The sequence below is a fragment of the Mobula birostris genome, chromosome 24 (assembly GCF_030028105.1).
Source record: "Mobula birostris isolate sMobBir1 chromosome 24, sMobBir1.hap1, whole genome shotgun sequence".
NCBI lineage: Eukaryota > Metazoa > Chordata > Chondrichthyes > Myliobatiformes > Myliobatidae > Mobula > Mobula birostris.
The window spans coordinates 7,310,129-7,332,269 of NC_092393.1; the positions used below are offsets into that span (position 1 = coordinate 7,310,129).

At 38.3% G+C, this 22,141-nt stretch overlaps 1 protein-coding gene across 1 annotated transcript in view; it reads left to right on the forward strand.

Moving 5' to 3' along the window:
- Positions 1 to 22,141, forward strand: part of LOC140187413 (growth factor receptor-bound protein 2) — a 145,203-nt gene that overhangs the window by 99,785 nt on the left and 23,277 nt on the right. Inside the window, exon 2 of the mRNA XM_072242727.1 lies at positions 276 to 373. Coding sequence (XP_072098828.1) covers positions 276 to 373 — 98 coding nt within the window. The remainder of the gene's footprint in view (positions 1 to 275; positions 374 to 22,141) is intronic.

The following is a 22,141-nucleotide window of genomic DNA, read 5'->3' on the forward strand; positions in this document are numbered from 1 at the left end:
CTCAAACAAGAGTGAACCCTGAGATGTTGACTGGCAGGGATAGTAATTGGATGAGTTCTGCAGCCCATTGTCCTTGGACTATTTAAAATTGTAGTTAGTGTCAAAGAAAGGTTATTCTGGCCCAAGCTGGCCCCTGTATCTAGAGCCAGTGAAAATGTGTTGACTCTTCCTGTAAATTAGATAAAGTAAATGTTCAATCTTACCCATCTCTGTAATCTTGAGTGTAACTATTAATCTTCCAATCAAACCAATTACCTTGTGTGTTACTTTTGCAGGTTTTAAATGAAGAATGTGATCAGAACTGGTACAAGGCTGAGCTGAATGGAAAAGACGGCTTCATCCCAAAGAACTACATTGAAATGAAACCACACCCGTAAGTATTTTCTGCCGCCTCCTACTCCAGCAAATTATGACCAATTGATCTCTGTACCCTTGTACTATCTATAATGCACCATTTCATTCCATCCTTTCCACCAAGTTCCCTCCAACACTTATCGATTTCCTTTACTTTGTGAATGTGTTAGGCATATTTGAATTGATTTATTTTTAGCTGGATTTAGAGGTGTCTGTTATGTCCTGTGTGCAGTACGACAGTTGAACATAATGCCTATAATTGTGTCTTGTATTTGATATTGTATCTTACTCATTCAGTTCATGACATTAATTCGTTTGTGTTCAATATAATTTCAACCTCTTCCTGAGTTCTTGATTGTAAGTTGTAGCCAGTGATTAGGCGGAGGTGGATGTAAACCAGGCAATGTGAATATGTCATCAAATGATACTAGTGAGATGTTTTTTTCTGATCAGACATTTTAATTGCACAGTGCAAGGGCCTTCCCATCTGAGTGCTTTAATTTAGTTCTCATGACTAAAAGCTTGAAAGCAGATCTGATCAAGATAATGATAAACCTGATGTGACTGAGAAATTCATTAGGGTAGATGCACCAAATCTATTTCATCAATGTAAAATGAGGGCCGCAATGTAAGACTTAATGTTGGGCTTTTTCATGAGACTGGAATGGTCTACGGGAAAGGTATGAATGGAAATTTTAAATGTCTCCAATGGGCAATTGAAGAGCAATTTGAAGTTTATATGACTGAGGACAATATTTTGTTGGGTAGCAATAGTAAGAAATTTGAGCAAAATAGTCTATACAGAGGCACTCTGAACTAAACTTAATACAGACCTGATTGGAATATAATTAGCATTGAATATGGTGAAAAATGATGAGAAACTATACTGGAGTAGTGTAACGGTACGATGTTATGTAATTTCAATGAACTACTGAATCTAACGTGTTTGGAGGTAGTTCTGTGGCCACAGTCAAGACTCTAGGATGATATCACACACAAAATGCTGGTGAACGCAGCAGGCCAGGCAGCATCTATAGAAAGAGGTACAGTCAACATTTTGGGCCAAGACCCTTTGTCAGGACTGACGAAGGGTCTTGGCCCGAAACATCGATTGTACCTCTTCCTATAGATGCTACCTGGCCTGCTGTGTTCCACCAGCATTTTGTGTGTGTTGCTTGAATTTCCAGCAACTGCATATTTCCTCATGTTTGCGTCCAGGATGGCATGTTGCATTTTGGTGCCAGGGTCAACAATGTCTGTGAGTGGGCACCCGACTTTCTGAAAGAGAAGGGTGAGCAGTCCGAGGTCATGGTCCACATTGGTACCAATGAGATAGACAAGAAGGGAGATGAAGTCCTGCAAAGAGAATTTAAGGAGTTGGTTTAAAGTTTTAAAAAAACAGGACCTCTAGGGTTACTCCCTGTGCCACATGTTAGCAAGGCAATAAATAGGAAGAGAGTATAGTTGAATGTGTGCCTAAGGAATTGGTGCAGCAGGGTGGCCTTCAGATCCCTGGATCATTGGGATCTCTTGCAGGGCAAAAGGCAAGCTAATAAACATGGCGGAACTGCTGGGATGAAATGTTATTTCAGCGCTACAAGAATTATGGATAAGGAGGATTAGCTTGGGGGCTCAGAGGGGATCTTGCTGGCACTGGTGTTCTCATGTCCCTGCTGCCTTTGTCCTTAGTAATAGCGGTTGTAAGCTCTGCAAATCACCAGCGTATTGTACAGTAGTTTGTAAATGTCACGCACCATGTGGAGGAATCGGTGATTAGGTGATGGATTAAGCATAACCAAGCAGGCTGCTTTGTTCTGGGTGGTCTGGTTCTTCATTATTGAAGCTGCACTCATTCAGGCAAGTAAAGAGTATTCACTCACTCTCCTGAGCTTGCTTTATGTATGATGGGAAGGCTTTGGGGAGTCAGGTGATGAGCCACTTGATGCAGAATATCAGCTGTTGTTGCCACATTATTATTTCGATGGCCAGCCAGTTGAGTTTGTTGTTGGTGGTGCCCCCAATATGCTGAGGACTGATGAGTGTCAAATGTTAGATTGTTGGAAATGGTTTTGCTGAGCATTTCTTTGGTGTCCATGAACACTATCTTGCGGTTCCTCTCTTACACTATTCACTCACTGTTTTGTGAACTACAGTATTTTTTGTTTTGCACTGTACTCCTGCCACAAGCAACACATTTCAAGACATGCCAGTTGTAGTAAATCTGATTCTGATATATGCTACATCAGCCCAAGCATGAACTAAATCTAGGTTGTTGCTGCATGTAGATTTGGACTGCTTCATCTTCTGGGGGCAGTGCATGGAACTGAACATTGCACAATCAGCAAACATCTCTCCTGACTGCAAGGAGAGCCCTTTGTAGCAGCTGAAAAGGGTTGCACTGAGGATACTGCATTGATGGAAAAACTGCAGTGAGGTAGGTCTGTATTTAGATCGAGATTGTGGTTAAGTCTAATGCCGATTGTTACTGACAAAACCCAAACTAAGCATCAGTGACCTGGTTTTTGAAGGATGGTACTATATAATTAATACAAACTAGCTTTTTTTGCATCTTTTGCAGGGAAAGTATTAGATTATGAAGACACGCAGTCCTCCTTTATTGTCATTTAGCAATGCATGCATTAAGAAATGATACAATATTTCCTCCGGTGTGATATGACAAAACACAGGACAGACCAAGACTGAAAAAAACTAACAAAACCACATAATTATAACATATAGTTACAACAGTGCAACATACCATAACTTGATGAAAGAAGTCCATGACGAAAGGTAGTATGGCTAAGTTTTATTGGTGATTGCTGCATTTGGTTAGTGAATGATCTGAGGCCTCCGGTCAGAGTTGACCATGGATATTGCAGCCTAGCTGTCTAGATATGCAAGCCTGGGCAGTACAATATGGAGAGCAAGCTGTTGCCTATGTAGAAAACTCCCCCTCTCCACAGATCTAATGAACCCAAAGGAACGGCAGAAACCAATCCAGTTTGGTACCAGCAGCGTTGCAGGAGTTGCCAGTCAACGTTGAGCTCAATGTAGGACTACCTTGGAAGCTCCAGCTCTGGATTTTTCCCTTAGGGTTTACTCCTGAAGTCTTCCCCATGAGTGGACATAGCCGCCATCTAACAGAGGTTTGAGATCAGAGTTTTGCTTCTCCTAGATGAGCTGCTAACCACAGGTGATGAATCCCATCTACCCAAAGTGACCAGCTTTAAGGTGCCAGTAAATTGCCCTTACCCCTTCTGTCAGTAGCAATGGTTCTACTGGACTTGGTAGCTAAGCCGCATGTGAAGGCCAGGGGTTGGATTTGGTTGTCAGAGGCTACTTGAGGCACATGCCATTGGGAGCATTTAATAGGTTGTCCCCATTACCACTGCCCAGCTATAACAACCTTAAGGAACGATAGAAGTTATTTTAAAATACTTCTCTAAAATATATTTGTCTTTCCTAACAAAGGTAGTTTTTTGTCAGTAATTGCTATTGGGCTGTACCAGCCAAATAATAGTTACAGGTTTCCCCCGCTATCCGAAGGTAGAGGGTTCCTATCAAACGGTTCGTAAGCCGGAATGTCATAAAGTGAATAAGCAATTACCATTTGTTAATATGGGAAAAATTTTTGAGCGTTCCCAGACCCAAAAAATAACCTACAAAATCATGCCAAATACCACATAAAACCTAAAATAATAGTAAAAGCAGGAACGATGAGATAAATACACAGCCTATATAAAATAGAAATACTTTTCTGCAGTACTGTCCAGCACAGCGAAAATCTCACGGCAGCACTCTCGGCAGAAACACAGCACAAGCACTCTCGGCAGAAACACTCTCTCCAGTAACCTTTAAGCTATGAAGCTGCCAAAACATACCAAATAACAGATAAAAATACACAGCCTATATAAAGTAGAAATAATGTATATACAGTGTAGTTTCACTTACCAGAATCAGAAAGACTCCAATAAATTGCAGTTTCGTCTCAGTTAAACACTTATACGAATAAACACCTGACACAATCTGCAGTCGTCTCTGATCTGGGCCAACATTTACGTGCTGGGTGGCACCTAATTAATTGGCTTGTTTATTTTGGCTTTTTTCTTAAAGATGTGCTGTGTGTGTCCTGACTACCGCTGCACCACTGCATTCTTCGCTGCAATGTATCAGTCGGCGGCCCGGAGGTTGGGGACCACTGCTTAAACTATGAAGCTCCCCTCGCCTCAGAAACTGATCAAACCACCCATGACTACCTTTAAATTCCACTTTCATCACCATCGTCCAGTGCTCTCTGTTTCAGCTTATTAGTAAGACTGACTGATTTCTCCTTAAGTATAATAAAACGTAATGGAACACCACGCTTTGTACACCCATCAATCCACTCAAGCAATAGACTTTCCATTTTATCCATTATTTGATGCTGACTAAGAGAGACCACTTTGCTATGAGCAGAACCAACAGTAACATTGGCAGCTTTCAAAATTCTTTCTCTCTGCGTATAAGTAATGCAAATGGTGGATGCAGGCAAGTTCAACGTGCGGACAATGTCCTTACTTCGTTCACCACAATCGAAACGCTTAATTACGTCTAGTTTTATGCTAGTGTAACACCCTTATGAGCTCTTTTAGGCTTTTCGGATACCTTAGAACTCATCTTACTAACAGGTGCACAAAATAAATAGAGATAAAGCACGTGTTTAAGCAATGGCGGCTAGAATGCAGTTTCGGGGGAGGAGCTTGGCTGTTCGGGCGCGCGCTGCCTTTTTTGGTAACAGTGAAAACACCTGTTGGCAAAAGCAGGTAACTAATGTAGGTCTTTCGTAACAGCGAGGTTTCGTAAAACGAACGTTTGGAAAACGGGGGCCACCCATACTTATTTATAGAGCATTTTTCATACAGACTATGTAGTTCATAGTGCAAACATGAAAATGAAAATAAAAGACAAAGGTTGTTAATTAAAAGCAAGGTTAAATAAGTTTTGAGCTGGTGTTTAAAAATGTCAATTGAGTCTGCATCCTTTGTAGTTTTAGGTATTGAATTCCACAGTTCAGAAGCGTAGTTCAAAAACAAACTGACTTGTTAATTATCTTTTGAGGGAGATTGTTTAAATTTAAGAGACTGACGGAAGAAGACTTGAGGGGTCGAGCAGGATTTATAAAACAAAAACCATTTTGTGATGTACTCCAGTCCTAGACCATGAGAACTTTAAAATCAACTCTAAACAATACAGGAAGCCATTGCAGGGTAGCTAGGGTGGGAGTGATGTGTCCCTTTACCCTGGGTTTAGTTAAGTCAAGCTGTGCTATTATGAATGAGTTGAAGTTTGCCAGTAGCTTGCTTTGTGGGATTTTAAATTCAAAGCTGGGTCAAGGATAGCATCCTTACTATCTGATTTTACAAGGGGAGCCAAGTTCTCAAGTTTATCAAGAAGTTTATCTCTTTTGGCTTTGGAACCAACCAAAAGTATTTCAGTTTTATCTTCATTTAGTTTTACGAATTTTTTGTTTATTGCAGCCATACCAGAAGTCAGAGAAGATAGGGTGTTATCATTAGGCTCAACCGAGACATAAAATTTTGTCATCTGCTTAACTGCAAATTAAGTTTATGCTCTAATGATGTCTTCTAAGGGGAGCATGTATAATGTACAAGGAGCATGTTTGCTGCATAAGCTTCCATATTTGTTTTAAATATATTGATTATATCTCCCTTCAACTCATCTGTGCCTGAAAATCTTAGCTTATCACAGTTAATTATTAATACTTGGTTCTACCCCTGGTTTGAATTATTCTTCAAGAAGGGTTCTCAAATATCAAGCCCAACAGCAGAACCTTTATATTCTTGCGATCTGTTCTGTAGCTCTTTTGTTGGAGCCCATGATCCTTGTGATACTTTTTGTTTATTAAATGCCATTGATGGTCACTTAGTTTCTCCAGCTGATCCAAGATGGGGCTGATGAATCACTGCGACTTGTTTCGGGCTGGCTTACAAAGCTTCTAAATATACTTCTGAATTACTCTCACTACAATCTGTACCTGTAATTTCCCTTTAAGCAATGTACTTTTGAACCATCTTAATGAACTATTGATTTCACCATCTTCTAAAGGACTTGGTGGACTTGATTCTCAAGCATGCAGGTAAGGCATCTTCAGTACATCGCCATAGCCAGAATAGAGGAAGGAGGGGTGGACTCCAAAGCCAGGGTGAGATGCAGAGCATGAAACGCTCTCTACCCAGCATCTTATTAGGAAATATGCAGTTGCTGGAGGACAAGCTGTAGGACTGCTGTATCGGAGGGAAATGAAATGAATTGCTGTGTTCTGTGTTTCACTCTGGTTGCATCAGTTAGACCATGGGCTTCTCAGTACACCAGATGGATACGACTGCTGATTCGTAGAAGGCAGAAGGGTGGGGGGGTGGGGGTCTGTGTTTTGTGATATACTCTGTGGTGCTCGGACACAGCGGTCTTGTCCCCTCGACCTGGAACATCTAATTACCAAGGAAATTTTCCTCGGTGGTCCTGACCGCAGTTCAAATACTGCCAAAAGCAGATGTTAAACAAGCACTCGATGGACTGAATGTCGTGATTAGCAAATAAGAAACAACCTACCCTGACACCTTTCAAATTATCGTTAGGTCTTCAGTCAGGCTTGTTTGAAGAAAACTGCCGGATTATCATAAACATCACCTGCAGCACCAGGGTCCCAACTCACTCAGCCACTATTACACTGTGGTTAGAAATGCCTACCATTCCATACCTAACCTACACTGCATTTTGGGAAATCTGATCACCAGGCTGTCTTCCTACCTGCATGCAGGCAGATGCTAAAGAGCAAGGCTTCAGAGATGAAGACGGCAGAGGAGCAACTAAGGGATTGCTTCGAGTCGGTAGCCTGGACCATGTTCAAGGATTCACCAGAGGATCAGAATGAATGCACCATGGTTGTCATGAACTTCACAAAAACAGTTGTAGATGATTAAGTCCCCACAGAATTATTCAGTCTTCTCAGACCGGAATCCCTGGGTGAACCATGAGATCTGCAGTCTGCTGAGGGCTAGATTAGTGGCATTTAGGTGTGGTGACCAAGTTAAATACAAGGGGTCCGGTTATGATATCTGGAAAGCCATTCCACGTGCATGTGGCAATTCTGGACCAAACATGAATCACTGAAGGATACTTGACAGCTGTGGCAGGGCTTGAATGCTATCATCTCCTACAAAGTGAAACCATGTGACAGAGGTGACAGCAAGGCTTCGCTCCTAGATGAGCTCAACGCCTTTTTTGCCTGCTTTGATTATCACAACATGGAAGCACCTTCTTGAACTCCCACAGCCCCAATGACGCGGTGACTTCTGTCTGAGGCCAGTGTGAGAGTATTCTTCAGGAGGGTGAACCCATGGAAAGCATCCAGCCCAAATGGGATACCTCACCGGGTACTAAAGATCTGTGCAGATTAACTGGCTGGAGTATTCGCCGATATCTTTAAATTCTTGCTCTGGCAGTTTGAGGTGTCCAACTGCTTCAAGCAGTCTTCAGTTATACCGTTGCCTGAGAAGAACATGGTAACCTGCCTCAATGACTATTGCCCAGCAGCACTTTCATCCAGTGTGATAGCGTTTTGAGAGATTGGTGATAGTATTAATTGGTATTAACTCCTGCTTGAGGAGTGACATGGATCTAGTGCAATTTTCTTGACAACCCAGTGTCAACAGCAGTGTCAACCCCCTCATGCAACTGGATTCTACTCTGCTTCCCATTCCCATTCAGATATATCCATACATGGCCTCCTCTACTGCCATGATGAGGCTAAACTCAGGTTGGAGGAGCAACACCTCATATAGCGTCTAGGCAGTTTCCAGCCATTGGTATGAACAGAGAATTCTGCAACTTCCGGTAATTCCCTCCCCCTCCCTTCCTCTATCCCTATTTAACTCTGCCCCCTCCCCCAGCTGCCTATCACCTCCCTCATGGTTCTGCCTCCTTCTACTACTCATTGTGTTTTCCCCCATTCCTCCTTCACCTTTCCTGCCTATCACCTCCCTGCTTCCCTTCGCCCACCCCTTTATCTTTCTCCCTACTGGTTTTTCACCTGGAACCTACCAGCCTTCTCCTTCCCACCCTCCCCCCACCTTCTTTATAGGGCCTCTGCCCCATCCCTCTTCAGTCCTGATGAAGGGTTCCGGCCCAAAACGTCGACTCATCGTTTCCATGGATGCTGCCTGACCTGCTGAGTTCCTCCAGCGTGTTGTGAGTGTTGCTTTGACCCCAGTATCTGCAGAGTATTTTGTGTTAACTGGATCCTCTATTTCCTCCCCAGTCAGTTCGGATTGGCAACATCTCCTCTAGAATCTCCATCAGCACAGGTGCACCGCAAGGCTGTGTGCTTAGACCCCTGCTCTACTCGCTTTACACTTATGCCTGTGTGACTAAGCACAGCTCCAAATCCATATTTAAGTTTGCCAACCACAGCATTGTCATTGGCCAAACCAGGGGCGGTGACGAGTCAGCACATAGGAGGAAGAGTGAAAATCTGGCTGAGTAGTGCCATAACAGCAACCTCTCACTTAATGTTAGCAAGATGATTATTGACTTCAGGAGGAGCAAACCAGTTCTCTTCAGGAGATTGGAGGTGGAGAGGGTCAGGAAATTTGAAATGATAACACAGGAATTTAGAGGATCTGGCCTGGGTCGTGCGCACAAGTGTCATTACATAGGAAGTACGGCAGTGCCTTTATTTCCTTTGAAGTTTGTAAAGATTCGGCCCATCTAAAACTTTGACAAACTTTGAAGGTGGCAAAGCTAAGATGTTGCTAAAGGCTTTGAGCTCATCTCTGAAATAGCTTAATTTCTTTGCTTTAATGTCTATTTTTTCCTTTTCAACATGGATAGGTTCTGTCAGAGTCCGTGATTTATAGCTGCACTCAAAGTGCGGTTCTTGACGGTACTGTTTCCTGGTCCTGGAGCTTACTGACTGGACATTTTCGATATCTCAGGATGCAGCCTGGAAGATACGGGCCTCTGGTGTTAGACCCTCCAACCCCATGGACGAACTGATTCCATGTTGATGTTGCCTACTTGGGACATCATTGGAGAATGGAACGCCATGACAGCGGATGCGGCTGTTGAAGGCCTTTGTTCTCGGGCTATTTTTCTGTCACTTGCTGTCGATTCTCTTGAGAATTATACCCGATGTACTGCAGATCATGGTCTCTCTTTGGGGGATTTGCTATTGCTTACTTGGTGAATGTGAGTGCTGATGCATCCTGCTGAAGTAAGGGGGGAGATGGAGAGGACTGATGCTTTGCTGTTTGTGTTTGGCAGGAGGGAGAGAGCGCTTTGGGGTTCTAATGTTTTTTTTGTCTTTCTTTCCTTCTTTGGTGTTCTCTTCTGCTTTGAGGATGTCTGCATAGAATAAATATTTCAGTTTGCATACTGTATACATTCTCTGATATTAAATTGAACCATTGAACGTCTATAGATGTGTGGTGGAGAGTATATTGACTGGTTGCATCAAAGCCTAGTATGACAACTCCAATGCCCTTGTATGAAAAGGCCTACAAAAATTCATTGATATGGCCCAGTCCGTCATGGGTAAAGCCCTCCCCACCATTGAGCACATCTACATGGAGCGCTGTTACAGGAAAATTGCATCTATCATCAAGGACCCCCATCAACCAGGCCTTGCTCTCTTCTCACTGCTGACATCAGGAAGAAGGTACGGGAACCTCAAGACCCACAACACCAGGTTCAGGAACAATTATTACCCCTCAAACATCAGGCCCTTGAACTAGACAGGATAACTTCACTCAACTTTACTTGCCTCATCACTGAACTGTTCCCACTGAAATGGACTCACTTTCAAGGACTCATCTCTTGTTCTCTATTTATTGCTTTATTAATTATTATTTACTATTATTATTATTTTCTATTTGTACAATTTTTTTTACATTGTGATAGTTGTCTGCCATGTTGGATGTAGTCTTTTGTCGATTCTATTGTGTTTCTTGTATTTACTGTGAGTGGTCTACAAGAAAATGAATCTCAGGGTTATTGATGGTGACAAACACTAATCATAGATTGAGCTTTGAAATTAATCAATAATCACCACTTGTGTTATGTTGTTCAATAGTCCAATCCAAATATGGTTGCGATCTTGCTATATGTGGGCATAGACTGCTTCATTATCTGAAGCGTTCCAAACTGAAGTAAATATTGCACATCAGTGAGAATCGCCTATTGGTTTTATGATAGAGGAAAAATAAAAACATGCTGGGAATTTGAAATGGAAGCAGAAATTGTGGAAAAGACTAAGCTAGTCAAGCAGCATCGATGGAAAGAAAGTTAGCATTTTCATTTGGAGACCCTTAGAACCGGATGAGAGAGGAAACCAAGTTAGAAAGAGAGGCCTCTGTTTCTCTTGTTTGGAGGCCCAATGATTTCCCTTTTCACCTGACTGAATTTACCCTCTCATTGGACCTTAACTCATTTTGCGTGGGTTTCCTTTTCAACAGATACTGTTGCACCAGGTGAATGTTTCCAGCATCTTTTTCTGTTTGTTTTTGATGTTGAGATAGTCATTAATGTAGTAACTGGGAATGCTTATGCCTGGGAAAATGTCCTGAGGATTCCTGAAGCAATATTGTCGGTGATGTCCCAAACTTCTTGGAACCCAACCATTTTCCTTTTGCTGGGTGTCATACCACCCACTGTAGATCCCCCTATTCACATTGAGCTAAATAATATGCTTAGTCAAAAGCTCCCAAAGGCTGCTATGTATGCTGATAACCTTTTCATTTTTAAATCTTTTTTTATTAATTATTATTGAAAATCAACAACAGAGAAAAATACATCAAAATAATCAAAACAACATATCCATATGTAGAATAAGAGTTAAATTATCAACCAAACTCAACAGTATATCAATAATAATAATGAAAAAACACAAAGTGTTAAAGCTATTTTTTTTGGAAAACAGTAAGAAAGAAGAACCCCTACTAACTAAAACAAAAAAAACCCCAAAAACAAAAAAAACAGGGGAAAAGATCCATTTGGAGCACAAACCCGGAGTTATACTCCATACAAGCTTCCATAAAACAAGACATCAATCCGCCAACCAAATCCATATACCCAAGCGTCAGAAAAGGACCATCTTTATTAATTCAAATCAAATGGTAATAACGGGCAAAAGAACCCCACCTTTTCTCGAAGTCAAATGTAGGATCAAAAGTTTGACTTCTAATTTTTTCCAAACTAAAACATAACATCACCTCAGAGAACCATTGTATCAAAGTGGGAGCAGAGGCATCTTTCCACTTTAATAAAATAGCCCTTCTAGCCAATAGTGTGACAAATGCAATTACATGTTGGTCTGATATAGAAATACCATGAATATATTGAGGAATTATACCAAACAAAACTGTCAATTTATTAGGTTGTAAATTGATTTTTAAAGCTTTAGAAATTGTAGAAAAAATAGATTTCCAGAACTGTTTCAATACAGAACACGACCAAAACATATGTGTCAATGTAGCTATCTCAGTTTTACATCTATCACACTGACTACTTACATTAGGAAGTATTTTAGACAATCTCTCCTTTGTCAAATAATAACGATGTACAATTTTAAATTGAACTAGAGAATGACTGGCACAAATCGAAGGAGAGTTAACCAGCTTCAAAATTCGCAACCAATCCTCTGTTATCAAGGTCATGTTAAGCTCTCTTTCCCAATCTTGCTTAATCTTAAGTAAAGGATAGTTATCCTGTTGTAGTAGTAAATTATAAATTTTCCCAATGAAACCTTTCACTAAAGGGTTCATTTTTAAAATAATGTCTAACAGGTCAGAGTCTTGTATATATGGAAAATTACTTAAATATTCTTGTAAGAAATGTCTGACCTGAAGATATTGCAAAAAATGTGAATATGACAGAGAATATTTAGTTACTAATTTCTCAAAGGACATCAATCGGCCTTCTTGAAACAAATCCATAAAGGAAAAAATTCCTTTATTCCTCCAAAGAGAAAAGGTAGGATCACTAAGTAAAGGTTTAAATAAATAGTTTTGATAAATTAAACTAAAAAGGTTAAATTTTTTAAGATTAAAAAACTTACCAGATTCGTAATGACTGCTTAATCATAGGATTTATATTTAGAATAGAAATTTTGGCTAATTGTACAGGTAAAGGAGCTCCTAATAATGAAGTTAAATGAAATTGTTTCATAATTTTCAATTCCAGCTCAACCCATGGTGGTGGTTCCTTTTTATCGGTCCAATATAACCAAGAACATGCATAGCGTATATTAACTGCCCAATAATACATTCTTAAGTTAGGCAAAGTAAGACCTCCATACTTTTTGAATTTTTGTAAATGACATTTTCCAATTCTTGGTCTTTTATTATTCCAAACAAAAGATGGAATAATAGAGTCAACCTGATCAAAAAACTTCTGAGTTAGAAAAATAGGAATATTTTCAAATACGTATAAAAATTTTGGTAAAATCATCATTTTAACTGCATGAATTCGACCGGCTATCGAAAGTGTAAGTGGATTCCATCTAGAAAAAAATTGCTTCATAAAATCCACTAAGGGAACTAAATTAGCTCTATAAAGGTCTCCATAATTTTTAGTGATGATAATACCTAACTATTTCAAAGAATCCGTAACTTTTAAAGGAATGTCATCATATATAGAAGCAGAATCATTTAAAGGAAATAATTCACTTTTATGCAGGTTTAATTTATATCCTGAAAACAATCCAAATTCATTTAATAATTTCAATAAACTAGGAATAGATTCTTCGGGATTCGAAACATAAACCAAAAGATCATCCGCATAAAGGGAGATCTTATGAATAGTCCCATTTATAGAAGTTCCTTGAATATCTTTAGCTTCACAAAGTGCAATAGCCAAAGGTTCCAACGTCAAATTAAATAATGAAGAGCTTAACGAACATCCTTGTCTCGTACCCCGCGAAAGTCAGAAAAAGGGGGATCTACAGTTATTGGTAATAACGGTGGCAATAGGACTTTTATATATCAATCTAATCCATTTATTAAAATTAGTACCAAAGCTAAATTTCTCTGAAACTTTAAATAGATATTTCCATTCAACTCTATCAAATGCCTTTTCAGCATCTAGAGAAACAACACATTGGGAGTCTTAGAGAGGGATGAATATATAACATTTAACAATCTCCGAGTGTTACAAAAAGAATAACGGCCTTTTATAGAACCTGTTTGATCCTGAGAAATAATTTTAGCAAGTATATTCTCCATCTGATTAGCCATTATTTTTGAAAGAATTTTAGCATCCACATTTAATAATGAAATAGGTCTATATGAAGCACAAAGACCCTACTGATCTTTCTTAAGAATTAAAGAAATAGAAGCTTCATAAAATGTGGAAGGTAACTCTCCTAGCAGAAAATAATCTTTAAGCATTTCCAACATATAAAGAGTAAGCAAGTCTTCAAATTTTTTTATAAAATCCTACAGAAAAACCATCCAATCCAGGATCTTTACCAGATTGCATTGAAAGAGTAGCTTTCTGAATTTCTCTTTCAGTAAAAGGAGCATCAAGAATTTGCTGATCTTCAACAGATATTCTAGGAAAATCAATCTTTTGTAAAAAGGCATACATATTAGAAGGGTCAGCTGGAAACTGAGATTTATAGAGTTCACTGTAATAGTCTTGAAAAATTTTATTAATATCTTCATAATTACAAGCTAAACTACCATCTCCCCTACAAATTTTTAAAATTTGTCTTTTAGCTCTAACTGCTTTAAGTTGAGATGCTAATAGCTTGTTACTTTTATCTCCAAACACATAAAATTGACTTTTTAATTTAAGCAAATTTCTTTCAATAGGATAAGTTAATAGTAAATTATATTGTGATTGAAGTTCAACCCTTTGTTTAAATAAATCAGCATTAGGAGAAACTGCATAAGTGTTATCCAGGTCTTTAATTTGTTTTGAAATTCTATCTAACTCTATTTTTGTCTGTTTCTTGAGCTTAGCCAAATAGGATATTATCTGACCTCGCAAATATGCTTTAAGTGTATCCCATATAATCAATTTTGAGATATCTCCCATATTATTAAGAAGAAAGAAATCTTTTATCTGAATCTCTATAAATTTAACAAAGTCCGGATTTTGTAATAAATTTTCTGGAAAGCGCTAAGGCAAGTTTACATTAATAACGTCATTTAACGCAAAAGTTAAGCTTAAAGGCGCATGATCCGAGTCAGCAATAGCGTCATATTCACATTTGTGGACTTTGGACAAAAATCGGAAATCAGCTATAAAATAATCAATTCTCGAATATTTATTATGAACATGTAAATAAAAAGAATAATCTCTATCATTGGGATGTAAATTTCTCCAGATTTCTATCAAACCATAATCAAATAAAAAGGAATTAATAAGTGTTGCCGAACGACTTGGAGTCACCTCCCATCAGCAGCATATATTCATTTAAGTCTGGTAATAAACCAAATACATTTTTTTAAAAAGGATCATCTACATTAGGTCCATAAAGATTAATCAGGACAATTTTTCTATTACAAATTGTTCCTTTAATAATTAAAAATCTACCATTATTATCTGAGACGATGCCTTCTTGAATAAATAAAATATTAGATTTAATAAAAATAGGTACTCCCTTTGTTTTATTTTGACAAGTAGTGTGGTATTGAAGGCCCTTCCACGTTTTAAAAAATTTATTTTGATCGCCCATTCTGATATGCGTTTCTAGAGCAAAAATTATATCAGGCTGGAATTGATTAATAATTTTAAAGTCTTCCTTCGCTTAATAGGGTGATTCCAGCCACGTACATTCCAACTAATAACGTTTATCTGTTTAAGTTGAATATTATTCTTAAACACGACAATACACGCATACCATCGCAGGCTAATCAAAGATGGTGGTGATGAGTATAACCAAATAGAAAACACGCATGCTCCAGAACTCCATAATGGGGAAAAATACAGGAAATGTGTGTGAAAAAAAATAAAATCCCACAATAAACCCCAAAACGCAAAAATACCCCCAAACCTCCCACCATCCCCAAAGATAGAAATCTGGCAAAGGAGAAAAAAGGCCAGAACGTATCCCCAAGAAGAAAAGCAAAAGGACGGAACTCCGTGTGTGGCTGAATTTAAATAATGATTTAAAAGTTTTTACTCTCAATTCCCCCCTCCCCCTTACAAAGAAAATACGTAACCTTAAGATAAGAAAGCCCAGCAAAGAAGAAAAAAATAATGTTTATACTTAATCATTGAAAATAAACTAGGGAATGCAAAAGCAGTCTCCAAAGACGCCAAAGCAATGCTATCAGCCCAAACAGTATAATTTCTAACGAGAGAAAAGCAGCGCCATTATTCTTTAACTTACTACCTTATTTAACAAAAGAACTGAAGCTAATTATCTATTACTAAGCACTCCATAATATAAGAAAAAAGTCTATATAAACTGTAAGCAAGCTATCACTTAATTAATAAAGAAAAAGGAAGATAGAAACAGATAATCAAATGAGTTAACAATCTATCTGCTGTATTAGTTCACTCCGTATACTAAACAGACTTCAAAAAAAGTCATTCTTTAGTCAAACCAAGAAGGTCACCTCTTCTTTAAGTAATCCATCAATCAGAGGATATCTTAAGGATACAGAAATCTCAAAGCCTGTTTTCTTTCAGAAAATTATTCAGCAAGCCTTAATATCCTTCATACATCAGCTGATTCCATAATAGAGTTGACAAATTCCGATGCCGCTTGGGGATGCAAGAAGACATGAGGAGTAGAATCTTTAGGAAATAATTTAAATCTCGCCAGATATCTGAGAGATGGAAAAAGTCTTTTTTAATGTGCTATCTTCATGACAGATATGAATTTGATCCGTTGTTCCATAACTTCCCGTGGATAATCTTCATAAAAATGGATCTCGGAACTGTTAAATTTTAAAACTTTCTGTTTTCTTGCACATTTTATGATTGGGTCTTTAACTTTAAAGCAAAGAAAATTAACTAAAATTGGTCGAGCTTTATCTGACGAAGTGAAAATTCTTTGAGCTCTTTCAATATCGGAAGGCTGAGATAGAATATCCGGAAACAGAGATTGAAACAAATTGGCAAAGTAATCCAATAAATTCCCATTCTCAGAGCCTTCTCCACAAGACCCACAATTCGAATGTTATTTCTACGCAATTTTGCTTCTAAATCGACAATTTTGCGTTGAGCCTGTTCCAAGCGGGTTGAAATATCCACAACCTGACATTTCGGTTCTTTAAACTCAGTATTCAAGGAAACAATATTTTCTTCAATAGTCTGTAAACTCTGTCAGAACAACTTCAACTCAGAAGTGTTATTGTCCATTTTGTTGTCGAGACCCATCAACACACGTTCCAAACGCTCAGCCCAGACAGGCATATCTTCTCATTTTTCTTTCGAAGTTTTTCCCTTTCCATTGCTGGGTTCAAAAGGCTGTTTTCCACTTCTTAAAGGATACAACATAATGACCGCTATTTACCTCCAAGATCCAAAAAATAAAAATTAAACAATTCAAAGTTTAGACTGGGGAAAAGGAGGAATTAAAGGCAGCCACAAAATTTATGTATTACTCCATTGAGCTGCAGGCAGAAGTCCGATAACCTTTCCTTGGGGCTAGTTTTTCGTCTGTGTAATTTTGTAGTCATGTTTACTCTAGTCTATTTATATTATTGTGTCTACTCTTTGAAACATCAGTAACTTTCTTTCACTCATTTGCTGTTTAGTTCAGTGGACGGGTGAAATCTCTTCACACTGATCAGACTGCAGCACAGTACATAATTCTTCCTGTAAGTTTAATATGAATGTGGCATTATATTCAGAGCTAAAAGTTATTTTTCCAAAGATTGTGTGATTCTAGAATTATATGCAAATTTACATCAGGAATAGGAAAAATTATGGAGAATTCTGTTTTCAGATTACAAGGTGATGATTTCAAATGGGAATTCGATAGTGCAGACTGTCACGGGAAGCTTCACCCTTGTCAGTAACCCACAAACTCACCATGTTTATATATTATCATTGTCTTGTCTCGATATTAGTCCTTTGTAATAACTTGTCTACGCACCAACTTGATTTATAGCTATAAATTGCAACCCAGAAGTGAATTTATTGGTTTTGTTGGAAAGACTGGCAAAATGGGAAATTTGTTATGGAAGCTAAAAAATTGACAGATGGCTTTGATAGATATTTTTAATAGGTGAACTGATGATGTGGGTACTTTTTTCCCCATGTTTAAAAAAAAGTCTAGGGAAGTTTATACTGTGCCCAATGTGTTATGATTGGAAATGCACTGTCAGGTTGGTGGAAAAGATGTTCAATTGTAAATTGTGAAAGAAAACTCAATTATTAATTTAAAGAAAGCTACTGAGAAAGCAGGAAAGTGAAATAACTTTGTGGCTGTTACAAATAGCTACAGACATGATAGACTAAGTAACTGCTTCATTTCTCTGTATCCTGCAGCTGCACATAACCTACACATTTCTGAGAGGACCTTGAGCATTTCAATCTGCATTGATCTTGAATTACTTTCATTTTCTTGGTATCATTATAACAAGGATTTGACTAGCTAAATAAAAATGTTTGATTTTGTAATCAATTTAATTTACGTTGGGAACTTGGATGCAGTAGCATTTAATGAAATTTAAAATTATCCGATTAAGTGCAAGATTTCAGGAAGTAGCCTTGTAAATTGTTTTGCTAATTATGCCAGTATATGGGGTTACCTACTTATTTTCCCTGTTGATATATATATTTACTATTTTGTTTTTCTAATCTATCTGCACATTCTTTACTTTGAGAACAGATAGCTGATAAATGGTTGAGGATTAGAGAACAGGGAAAGGGTAGTATGTTTACAACTGGGCAACAGAATGAATTGAGTTTAACATCAAACTTTTTAAAGATGAATATACTTTTAGAGCAAGCAGGTACATTTAAATTGTGTTTGGTATTGAATCTAGAGTTCAGATTGCTCAAGTTGCTTTCTAGTTCTTTCTCCTTGTCTGTGTAGAATTAGAGACATGAATGATTTGAATCTAAATGTGCGGGAATTTTTGCTTGCATCACACAAGTCTGGAGGAATTCAGCAGGCTAGGCAGCATCTATGGAAAAGAGTATAACCATATAACAATTACAGCACAGAAACAGGCCATCTCAGCCCTTCTAGTCCATGCCAAACTCTTACTCTCAGAGTGCAGTCGAGGTTTCAGGCTGAGACACTTCAGGAAATCCAATTTGCTTGGATTTCCAGTATCTGCAGATTTTCTCTTGTTTGTAAAGAAATTTAGCTTGGTCACTTTCTTCCAAGGCGTGGTCTTAAGTTTCTTGCTACAGTGTAGTTCCATGGGAGTTCCTTTTGACTTCGTTACGTGGGCCTTCAGGTGAGCTTCAGTGGTGATTTATTTCTTAGTGCATCCATCTTACATAATATCTGTGCATAAACACTTTGATAGTTGATGGAAACAGAACTATTCTTAATTTTTCCCTCCTGACAACCTTTCAGTTGACATTTAGCGTGAAGTTGAGGACAGTGCTGGTCTGTGCTGTCCTTCAGATGCAGTGTTGATCCTCATGCCCACGAAACCACAATCTTTGGAATTCTGTGGAATTTTCAAAGATTCCAGCCTCCCAGTGCCAGTGGTGTAGAAGTGAGCTTGCTAACAGACCAGGAAATGAAATGGAAAAGTGGCTTAAATGACCGCTTTACAGCAAATGCGAGTTATCAAGTTCCTGTGGCTGTTTTTCTATTATCCTTAAGTTAGTCATCTAGCCCCATCACAAACAGATTAGTACTTGTATCTCACTGTGCATTTTTGACGGCTGTTTTAGTAAGCTTAATTTTAGTTCAGCAGTTACAAACAAGAGAAAATTTGTAGTTTTTAGTTCGGTGGTGTTTGTTGACTGTATTTCTGCACTCCAAAGATGCAACCATGATGCTTGGTTGTAAGATTTTAGTTGATAGCTCTGTGTGGGCTGCAGTTACATGGTTATTGAGACTTCTGAGTTTAAGATGGAGGGAGAGCAATAAAACACAACTAATGCTAATACCACTTTGCTGCATGTTATGGTGCCTTCATTCTTGCATGAGTTGTACAGCCCTATTTACTAATGTGGATTCAACAAGGTCATTGAATCTACAAACTGTATTCGTCACTGATCCTTGCACCACCAGTTCACAACAAGGTCTTGTAGAAGTGAGCCAGTTACACCCAGTAAATAAACAGAGCTGAATTTATAAAACAGCTTTTATAACATAAGTATGCAAATAAATTTAGCATCCAGTAGCATGCTCTTGAAGTATAATCTCTGGGGAGATGTAGGTCTCAGTTTATGCAATGCATATTTCTATAAGCAGCAGTATAATTGTAAATAACCAGATAATCTCTTATCATGAAAAATGGCACATTGTTAATCATAATCCAGGGAAATGGAGGTTGAATGGAAGGGTATTATGGGGTGAGCTGTGATTAGAGGATCAGAGTGAAGCTTAAATTGATCAAGTGTGAGATTTGTTCACTTATGCCAGTGTTAGCTCAATTGCAACTTTTAGATTAAATTACTCTTGACATGACTAGTACTCTGCTAACCTGCAGATCTCCCAGCTTAGTAACTTGAGCTCTTCTAAAATTTATATCAATACTTAAAATTGCAAGCTCTCATTTCCTCCCATACTCTCAAAAAGAATTTCCTGTTTTCAATTTTCATTTTCCATTTTCCTTGCTCTCATTTGTAATCTCTTAATTAGCATCTTCAGATATCTAACATTAAACTAAGCCTTCTATCTACCACTGAGCCTCTGTTCTTGTCACTTGTTCTTTTGAATGAATTTAAATTCACACTTTCATCAAGCATTTAGCCTCCTAGATTAATACCACCTTTTGAGGCTCATTATTAAATTTATTGGTAACATTTGTATGGAAGGTCTTGGTTTGATTACTTTATTTAAGTGATACATTAAACTAATTACTGGAGAATTAACGAACCAATGATGGACCTGGAGACTGTTTCACACAAAGGGTGAACTCTTATAAAGCTAGGACACTGAAGTGTTAATCATTTAAATTAACCTAGGCACTGATATTCTGGTCTTGCCATTGATCAGCAATTTTGCAGGACATTGCTCCAAAACAGCTTTGGTTTTAAGTCCTGACGAAGGGTCTCGGCCTGAAACGTCGACTGCACCTCTTCCTAGAGATGCTGCCTGGCCTGCTGCGTTCACCAGCAATTTTGATGTGTGTTGCTTGAATTTCCAGCATCTGCAGAATTCCTGTTGTTTGGTTTTAAGACATCATATCTCAATTTATTGAGCTATTTTGATTTTTTTTTGTACTCATGAGGCAGGGTATAACTGCCAAGGGCTTTTAGAATTGGCTATTTAAATACATAAAGTTCTCTTAGAATGTTTTTAGCATTTTTTCCTGATCAGTTTTTGTTTTGTGCATGTTAACTTCCTTGTACCAATTTTCCTTCTCCATTTCACTATAAGAGTCTGAGGGTAAATATCCAAATGAAGTCCTGTTATTTTAGTGGTGAAAAATGTGAACTACTACAGAATGCTGCTGATACTTCAAAGCTGAGTGTTGAAACAGCTTGAATCTTTCAGGACCTTGAAGCTTAAGTAAATGTACTAAATTATCTTCGGAAGCATCTTAGAGGGGGTAAGAAGTAGAGGGCAATAATTACAGAACTTTAAGGTCTAGAATGTAACTGCAGGCATGATTACAAATAGTGGACATTATGTGTTAAGTTGAAATTAGAAGAACTTTTGAAAATTTATAGACCTGGAGAGGGGAAGGGTTTTCAGTACTTGGATGAAAACTTACAACATTATAAGGCTCCAATCCAATTTTTGTATGTGAGCATAGATAATGAAAGATAGAATATAAGCAACAGGGATTAACAGCTGAGATTTATTAAAGATGGCAGATAAGAGGCTGGCTTTAAGACCATTGGACTTGGAGGCAACAAAACATTTATGAAAGTTTCAGCAGCTGTTTGTCTAAAAGTATTCAGTTTCGGTTTAAGACTGAGGTTGAAAGGTGGCGTCAAGTAAGTCCTGGGTATCTGTGTGCACAGATCCTCTGAAAGTTAGCAAGCAGGTTCAGTGAGCAGTAAGAGTGTTGACTCTTGTAGGTGAATTTGAGGCCGGTTAGAAGCATCTTTCTCCAATTAGACCTGCATCTGGACTTGTTCTCTATCTCTAAACAAGGATGAATTTGTGAAAGTTGGAGGAAAGGTCCACTGGATTTATTTGGAATGACTTCTTCATTGCAAAAAGAGAAATCAGAATCAGGTTTATTATTACTGGAATGTGTCATGGATTTTGTTAACTTCACAGCAGCAGTTCAATATAATACATAATATAGAAGAAGGGAAAAATAATACATACGTAAATCAATTATGGTAAACATATATTGAATAGATTAAAAATAGTGCAAAACACCAGAAGTAATATATTTTAAAAAGTGAGGTAGTGTTCACGGGTTCAATGTCCATTTAGGAGTTGGATGGCGGAGAGGAAGAACCTGTTCCTGAATCGCTGAGTGTGTGCCTTCAGGCTTCTGTACCTCCTACCTGATGGAGAAAAGGGCATGCCCTGGGTGCTGGAGGCCCTTAATAATGGACGCTGCCTTTCTGAGACACCACTCCCTGAAGATGTCCTGGGTACTTTGTAGGCTAGTACACAAAATGGAGCCGACTATATTTACAACCCTCTGCAGCTACTTCTTATCCTGTTCAGTAG